This window comes from Rhamphochromis sp. 'chilingali' (genome assembly GCF_963969265.1).
Source record: "Rhamphochromis sp. 'chilingali' genome assembly, chromosome: 19".
Taxonomy (NCBI): Eukaryota; Metazoa; Chordata; class Actinopteri; order Cichliformes; family Cichlidae; genus Rhamphochromis; species Rhamphochromis sp. 'chilingali'.
The window spans coordinates 29,976,519-29,985,230 of NC_137946.1; the positions used below are offsets into that span (position 1 = coordinate 29,976,519).

General features: G+C 39.1%; 1 protein-coding gene across 2 annotated transcripts; it reads right to left on the minus strand.

Moving 5' to 3' along the window:
• Window positions 1-5,448: 5,448 nt before the first annotated feature.
• LOC308387395 (uncharacterized protein) lies at window positions 5,449-8,201 on the minus strand. Of its 2 annotated transcripts, XM_080867404.1 has the most exons (4): window positions 8,067-8,201; window positions 6,994-7,142; window positions 6,129-6,293; window positions 5,449-6,053 (listed from the first exon to the last, which is right to left on the minus strand). In XM_080867404.1, exons 2-4 carry the CDS (start codon window positions 7,048-7,050, stop codon window positions 5,886-5,888), a joined length of 390 nt encoding a protein of 129 aa, XP_080723530.1. In that variant the 5' UTR covers window positions 7,051-7,142; window positions 8,067-8,201; the 3' UTR covers window positions 5,449-5,885. The 2 variants fall into 2 exon arrangements, 1 of the variants encoding a protein (XP_080723530.1); XR_013969939.1 differs by lacking the exon at window positions 6,994-7,142.
• Between the last annotated feature and the right edge of the window lie 511 nt (window positions 8,202-8,712).

Here is an 8,712-nt window from a genome sequence, read left to right on the forward strand (position 1 = left end):
TCCTTCCTCTCACTTCACTCCTCTTGCTTTTTACCCAAATTCGATTCCTGAGTCTGGGTAATTTGTGGTGGAGCGCCGATGCCGAGGAATGGGGTGGTGGCAGCGCGAGAGTGGTGTGTGTGTGTAGAGGTAATTAATTACGGCCAGTGATTTTTGGCCGGCCCCAGTAGTTGTGGCCCCCCACACTCAGCTGGCCGCTGCCTCCAGGGGCTCTGCCGGTGGGTCCCACCGAATGAAGTGGCATCCATTTTTTATGAAGAGCAGGTTATCCTATTTAGTCAGATTAAAACAGGCGAAGGAGGAGGAGGTGGTGGTGGAGGGGAGAGAGGCCAGATCCAAGGAGAAGAGAGCAAGCCAGAAAATAGAAGCTTCCTCTCATCCCTCTTCCTCCCATTTACCCCTCTTCCTCTCCTTCCTCCCCCCTTTCTGTCTTCTTTACTTTACTCTTAAGCTTCTCAAAAAACCATCCCCCTTCCCATCAACTCCATCTCACCCACCACCTATCCATTAACCTGGTTATGGGTGCAGAGTGCTTTGCTGACCCTTTGCCAGGTGTGGCATGATGCTGTTTCCTTTGACTTTCATCTCTTCCCTGTCTCATACATCTTTTGCATATTGTTTCATAATATACTGTAATTCTTCTCTCTTTTTGTTCTCTCTGTCTTGCTCACTCCATCAGTGTCATATTTATTTTTTAATTGTTTAGGATTTTTTGGGTACTCTGCATGTCAGGCTTTAACGGTGTCATTCCTGTTTTCCCGTCTGGTTCAACAACAAAGAACCTTGACATTGTTTTTATCTTTTTATGCATTTTTTTTTAATGAGGAAACACAAATGTGAGTGAAATTTACAGCTGAGAAAATGAAATTCTGCCATAAATAATTTATGGGGAAGAAGATTTTTCTGCCACCACTTTCACAGTGGATGAATCTTTGGCTTCACCCACTTAGTTGTCTTCAACCAATGAGATTTGGTCTGCCTTGGCAGCTCCAGATTACAACTTTCTGTCTTTATAACATTGGCGTCTTCCCTTAGCTGCTTATTTTCAAACGCCGCGTCATCCTTGAAAAAGACAAATCGAAACAGGGTTGCTGAGAGTACATTCAACATTTATTAGCATACACAGCATGTACTATACAAACTTCTTGAAGTTTCACAATAGCCACCATTTTTCCTACACTAGGCTCATGCTGCAAACTGAATGAGGCTAAATGAGGCTCATTCATGTTTCATGTTTCAGCTGCTGGGATAGCTTACCCTCCTCTGGGCAGTGAAAGTGCGAGGGAGATAATATATATGTGAAGAAGATACTCCTTCACAACCAGAAGATAACTCACCCAGCTCCCACTGGCTGCTAGGTAATGTAGACACCACCTCAAAAGCTTTTTTTTAAAAAAGCTGGATGAATTAATAACACTTGCGCTTATGTCATTTCCTAAAACATTTAGGTGATCAACCTCAAAGAGCATGAATCAGAAAGCCGTGGTATGAGTGGGAGGACAAAATGCCACTTTTTTAAGTGCTCAAGTAAAAAGTGGTTGTTCCAACTTAACATTTAAACATTTCCCATGCTTCTTCTGAAGACACAGTCAGAAGACAAGCTCTTGTCATAGGGATGAATATCAATGGAGAAAGATATTCAGCAGGATAATGCTTCCTGTCACAAAGTAAAAATGGTTCAGCAATGGTTTGAGGAGCAAAACAAGGAGTTTGAGGTGTTGACTGGACCTCCAAAGTCCACAGATCTCAATCCGATCCAGCACTCAATTAAAACTCATATTATGCATGGAACAAAAGACTAAAATCAAACACTTGAGAGGCCCTAGAGCAACTTAATTTGCCAGTTCTAGTCTTAGTTATGAAATGGAAGCTTGGAAGCACTGTTGTTTTTTTAAAATCTGGTTTCACTTAGGAACATAAAATCATTATTTTTATGTAATAAAGTAATTGAGGCAACCTGTGTGTGGTGTCCTACCTGTGCCCCATGTTGCCTGTGTGCACTGTCCTTGTTGTTTAACTACAGAGTTGTATCAGGATAAGATGTTCCAAGAGCTGCAAGTATTTAACTAAACTCTATGATTGCAAGAATTGGCAGAAATAGAGTGCATGCATTATTTGTTTTGTTTCAGATGAGCTATGCAAAGCTTCATTTTGAGCACACTATAGCAGCTCATCCACAAACTTGGATGATTTTTCTGTCATTTTTTTCTTTCCCCTCCTCTCCACATCTTGTCAATCCTTTTGTCTATTCTTGTTTTTGCCTGTATCCTGTCTTCATCTCTTACCCTTTTGCTACTACCTGTCTGCCATCCCGCTGTGGGAGGTTTCTGTTAAATGATGCAGGAGATGGCAGACAAGACTCTAACATGGCAAAGCCAATGGCATGTAAAAGCCAGCATGGCCAGCATGAAACATTCTCCTACAGTTGGAAGTGAAAAGGAAGAACAGGGAGTGAGGTAGTTGAAGGCTGAGGCATGCGGGGAGAGCGCCAAAAAAAGAGCAAAAAGGTAGAAAGTCAAGAGAATGGAAAAAGCTAAGCTAAAAATAAAGCTAGTGGGCTACTATAGAATTAGAATAGAATAGAATTCAACTTTATTGTCATTGCACATGTCACAAGTACAATGCAACAAAAGGCAGTTTGCATCCATCCAGAAAGTGCTTTAGCAATAATACAGATATGTTACAGAATATAGATCTATTATAGGTATGTTAAAAAGTACACAGAATGAAGGTATGTTGTAAATATACTATAAGTATAGTGTACAAGCTATGAACAGGTTATACATATGGTTAAAAATATGAAAACTATACAGATTGTAGATATACAATTGCAAGTATTATTAAACAGTTGTAAACAGTTGTAAAGCTATAATTATTGTATTGTACAGTATGATTGTCTATACAGCATTTACAGTAGTGCAGTTGAGATCAGTGAGATATATGGATAAATTATACAGTAGTTATATAAAGTGCCAGTGGTTGTAAGTTCAATGGTTCAATGTTATTATTGTATGTATGAGGGTACAGTCGTACAGTCTATATTACTGTCTTCACTATTAGCTTGCCACCATTGGCTGTGAGATGATTTGATTGCACACTGGTATGAACTAACTAAATGCTAACAAGCTGGGTTGTCAAAATATGAAGAAGGCTTGTTTTATGGGATTGCAGTTGTGTTCATTATTGTGGGAAAGATAAGGATAAGTGTTTTTTAACTATGCTTCTGTGCAGTCCTCCGAAAAATCCAACAGCATGTAACTTGACTCTGCACAGGTTGAATACTTACTGGTTGACAGATGGACCAGAACAGGGAAAGGAATGACCGTGGAGTTCACCAGGAATGGGAGAAACGTGAAAAAACATAATCAGTAATAAGAAAAATACATGGGAAAAACACAGACAGTGGCTGCAGTGGGAACTTTTGTTGAACACTCATTTTCAGCTCTTCTTATGACTTCTTCTTCTTCTTCTTCTTTTATAGGCTTGTTTACACTATTTTTTAACAGGCAAGGAAAGAGCAAGGAAATTATATACAACAATAGGTCCTCATCTAGGATATCCTGAGATACTGAGCTGGTCATCTTTAACATTTTGTACCTATTTTATATTTAAGTACTACAGAAATACACCTGTATTCACACCAGAATGGGAGCAGCTGCTGAAACAGACCAGCTACAATGTCAAAAACAGACCACAGCTGCTGAACCTGCTGATAAAGAGCCTGTATTCTTGAAACATTTTGTACACCCAGCTAATGCCTCTGCTGCTACTGTTATTGCTGAGGTAAAAAAAAAAAAACAGAGTTTAGGGAAAAGAAAGAAAGAAAAGCAGTTTTAGAAGAAGAAAGAAAACATACACACACATTCTAGAGGAACAGTCTCTATCTCACTCTCCCTCTCTCTCTCTCCCCCAGTAGAGCTGTGGGTAACAGAAATCATGGCTGTGTGTTAGTGCTCCAAGTCCAGCCATGCATCTAATGTGAGGAAGTAACTCAGGAACACACACAGAGTCGCATACGCCAGTGAATTTCCTAACGGCCATGTTTTAAAGGACAAGGCCGGTGGGACAGACAGTGAGCAAGAATCAATGAAGAGGCCGGGACTCCCAGTGTGACTGTGAGACTGAGAGCTACACGCACTCGTGTCGAACTTTGTGTGTGTGTGTGTGCGAATTTGTCATTTGGTATGCTAGTGTGCACTTTTATATAATCTGTATTATGTGTGTGTATGAGGATGTTTTGATCTTGGAATACTTTGCTTTCGTTTTCGTTTTGGCTGGTGCTGTTTGGTGCCTTTTGGTGCAAATTATCTAAAAATATTTTTGGGTGAAAAGTGAAAAAAGTAAAAAGTTATTGGTTTGAGTCTAAAAATAAAAAATTTCATCACAAAGTCAGGTTGTTTACAAAATGTATATCTTGTTTATAAAAAGATTGGTATTCACTGAGAAATGTTAGTAAAAATAGAATTTAATGATTTAATGAACTCTCTACAGTCCCATTAAATACCTTTACTGTTTCTATAGGAATTGAGAGGGTATGTAGCAGCTACGTGCTGTCAATCAAATGCACTTGATTAGTCATCTAGACCTGTGAGCGCCTCTGTAAATGTAGAGGTTTTGGTATTTTGCTGGTCTGGAGCATTCAGGTGTGCGTTAAAACAATGTCACAGTCTTTGCATGAGTGGAGGTCCCAGTACATTCACCTCAAGGTCAGACCGTGCAATGCTCAGACAAACTGTAAAATCACCCAAGAACTGTGTCTCAGACTCTCAAGACCTCAGTAAGCATGTTAAATGTTAAAGTTCATGACAGTAGGAAAAGACTGTATGGCATGTGTGGAAGAGTCGTCAGGAGAAAGCCTCTCCTCTTTAAAAAGAACATGGCAGCATGGCTTAGGTTAAGCTATACACTCTTATGGAATTGCACGTTCGGGTCACATTGAGCTGACCGTGTACTCCTCTGTATACCATTCTAGAGTCAAATGTGAAGCCATCTATCCAACAGCTAAGCTTGGCACAAGCAAAAGGACTATAATCCCATGCACACTGCACTCAGAAAAATAAAGGTGCCAACTGGAACCAAAAGTGGTTCTTTAGACTGATGCCATAGAAGAACCTTTTTTGGTGCCACAAAGAACCTTTCAAACAATGGTTCTTTGAAGAACCATTTCTTTCAGTGGTTCATTGAAGAACCTTTAAAGGTGCCCCAAAGAACCATCAAGAAATGGTTCTTTGGGGCACCTTTAATGGTTTTTCAAAGAACCTTTTTAAAAATGGTTCTTTAAAGAACCATTTTTAAAAAGGTCCTTCAAATGGTTCTTTAAAAGAACCATTTTAAAGAACCTTTTTTGAGTGGTTCTTTAAAAAACCATTTTAAGTCTTTCAAAATAAAATGCATCATAAATTGAATTTGAGTAGGGTAAAATAAATACGAGCACAGCATAGACATATATTAATGGTTTATTGTCATTTTGTAGTATACCAAAAGACAAAAAGGCATTTTAGCCCTCAGCACAACATCAATACTAATACATGTCACATATTAGTGTTTTAAACAGTAATAATTAAATATATTTGCTATACTATAAATAAATATATATAAATACTATAGCTACAGATAACACAACAAATAATACATGTATTGTTTAATTAATAAAACATCAGAAAGTGATAAAACACATTAGAAATAGCAATAGCTTCATAACAGACCAATAAATCAACACATTTTCATCAGCAGATGTTTGCATGTTCAGTAAAAATATTTCAACAAGTTTATGATTAAAATGATCAATGAACTTTAGCATTACACCATGTAATGTACGTTTCATGTTGTACTCATGGTCCTTTGTTAGTCCAGTTTAGGACAATGTCTCTGACGTATGTTTCATATCAAACATATGTCATATCAAAACAAGCCCACACCTGCAGTTGTTTCAGTTTTTCACTGGCGTTTCCTGTCAGCTGGTCAACCTCACTCAGGCAGACATCCATATCAGCCAACCAAACGACAAGCTCCTCCCTTTGTGCTTCAAATCCCTCCCACTCTGAGACAAGGAGCTGAAAGAGAGAGAAAAGAGTCAATTATAAAGAAGAGAAAAGTGAAACCCTCCTCAGAAGGTCTGACTCGCATACCTGCAGTTGACCTGTGATGGACTCCAGTTTGGCGTTCACGTCATCCCTCGCCGATGCCAGCAGCCGAGTCTGCAGGGTGCCCTGGAAGAGCTGAGTTAATGTTCGACTCCTCCTGGTCAGGCTCTCCAGCTGGATGAGCCGAGGTCTCCCCTCTCGCCGCTGCCTCTGAACACAGAAACACAAATTGCATCTGAAGCAGGAGGTGCAGATTTTTTGCTATTCTTTTCTAAATCCAGGCTAGATCACGTGGAGGTATTTGGAAAACTTTTTTGGCCAGTGGACGACTGTTGTCTTGCAGAAAGTCAAATCACACATATGCGATACACAATCAATTCACAAGAACACATTATAAAAAATAAGTCCAGTTCTTGCCTGATTTCAAATGAATTCTGCATCAAAACAGGGTGACAGAAGTAAAACGAGTGCACAAAGCCTCACTTTGTACAAGCCTGCTATTACAGTTCTCCTCTATGCAGACGACTTTCCTGTTTTCAAGGCACAACTTGGATCTGCTGTACGAATCTTATGGATACACACTAAATGAAACAATAGTGTGCATGACTCCAGATTCTGATCCCTCATCCTAATATGGTCCCAACATAGCAACAGCAATAAAGCAGATGCTGAGGCTAAAAAAATACAAAGTCCATAAACCAATGGCTGACATGGGTTTTATCATAAGGGTGATAAATATACAGATTTCAGTCTGTCTTAGAGATTTGATGTTCATTTACCTGCAGATGCACTATACGTGCCTGCTCTATGGTTTTTCACAACATTTTGCACATCACTATTTAATACAGGAAGTACGTGAACTAAAACAAGTCATCTTTCTTTGTGAGAGGACCATATTAATGAAACAAACCTCAATGACATGATAGGGATCCCTAAAGATGCTCCTGCTGCTTCTCTTCCTCCTCATCCTAAGCTTCCTTCTCCTTGTCCTCGCCTTCCATCCAATTGTAATTCAACCTAATTGTGTTTCTCCCCCTCCTCTTCCTCATTTTGTTGGAGCTGTGAACACAATTAATGTGAATCTGGATTAATTTGTGCAAACAAGAAAAATCTACAGCTTTTTGGTCAGAGGTGCTCTTGTGATTTAAGCCGGGTAGAGTAGATTTATGTGTTGATGCTACCTGCTTCAGCTCTGGCTGCTGAGTGATATTTACACCCTGGCTGGATTACAAACTTTAACCATGTGCTGAACTTTGGCCCAGCGTTGATACCTCTTGTTAGTATAACGACCTCTTCTTAGCTTGTATGTATGATGGTGGATAAATGAAATATACAAAAAAATTAACTATATTACAAAAGAACATCTATCTTGGAAACATCAAATGACCGGAGCATAACTTGTCAACTAGTCCGAAACTAAGTTATGCAGGAACAGTCAAAGACACACCTTCTCATGTCACATTTCTATTCATTTCTATATAATTCGATTAGACAATAAAGAGTTATCTAATCTAATTATTCATTCAAAACACTTATGCATAGCTGCATTTTATACAGCTCATACAGAATTCAAAGTACAGGTTCATGTGAGTATTTAATGTACGGCTCAGATCTACAGAATTTCAGAGTTTCTAGAGCAGACACAGAGCTCACGTCACAACAGGCTTCAGGCGCCATTTTAGTGACTTTAACAATATATTAAATTTTAATTTCGGTCTAGCTGACATTAGGTTATGTACGCAGCACGCAATTGAACCACATATTTTAGAAGCCAAAGGTTCAAATTAGCTGGGAGCAGCTTCACTTAATTATAACAGTGGTTTTGTTAGGAAAACAGTTTCTGTATACCGTATACTAAATTGCGCTGACCTCAACGGCTAACGTATCTAGCTAATCGCTACTGTTAGCACAACATTAACAGCAAGCTACAATGACGAGTAACAAAAACAAAACAGTAATAAGGTTTTAATGGAAATGTTTTACCTTTTCTAACAGTCCCAGAATCCACAGCTTCAAAGTCCAGCAGGTACTGAAGACTGTTATCCGTTTCGCTGTCACCGTCCGTGAGTTTTTTTTCCCGAAGGTCAAGGCCCGCCGCTCGCACACTCTGTCTGCGCATGCGCATCCCAACGACTGACCCCCTCCGTCCGCTCCCGGGAGGTTATAGTATGACGTGTTCTGACGTCACTCTCTCTCTCCCTGTCATTTATTTGGCTCGAAACACATATTAACAAATTGCTCAGTGATGAACAACTACTCAGATCATTTACCTAAGCAGTGTGCTTTGTCAAAACGAAGTGTGTGTTCATTACACTGACATTCTGTTCTGCAGTTGTTATTTACTTGTATTTTATAATTTGACTTTACATACTGCTGGGTGGTTTGTAAAGTTTACAATAACTAGTATTATCATTATGCTATATTTTCAAAAATATATAATAATCTCAAAAGTAATGCCTTGGAGTAGAAAATAGTAATGCTTTATTAAAATTTAAAACTAAAGTACAGTACTTGAATGTGTGTATTGTGTCTACTGTTTGCAAATATTTCTAACTTTTATTTGAATATTCAGTTTCCTACCATCTTCTCTTAAAGGGTAATTGCCAGGTATCCCGCCCTCCCCCTTTGC

Coding starts and splice junctions, on each gene's coding strand:
- LOC308387395 (XM_080867404.1), bottom strand. CDS start 7,050: ATGAGGAGGAAGAGAAGCAGCAGGAGCATCTTTAGGGATCCCTATCAT. Junction 6,294..6,993: donor ATCCCTATCATGTCATTGAG/GTTTGTTTCATT, acceptor TTCTGTGTTCAG/AGGCAGCGGCGAGAGGGGAG. Junction 6,054..6,128: donor CCATCACAGGTCAACTGCAG/GTATGCGAGTCA, acceptor TCTCTCTTTCAG/CTCCTTGTCTCAGAGTGGGA.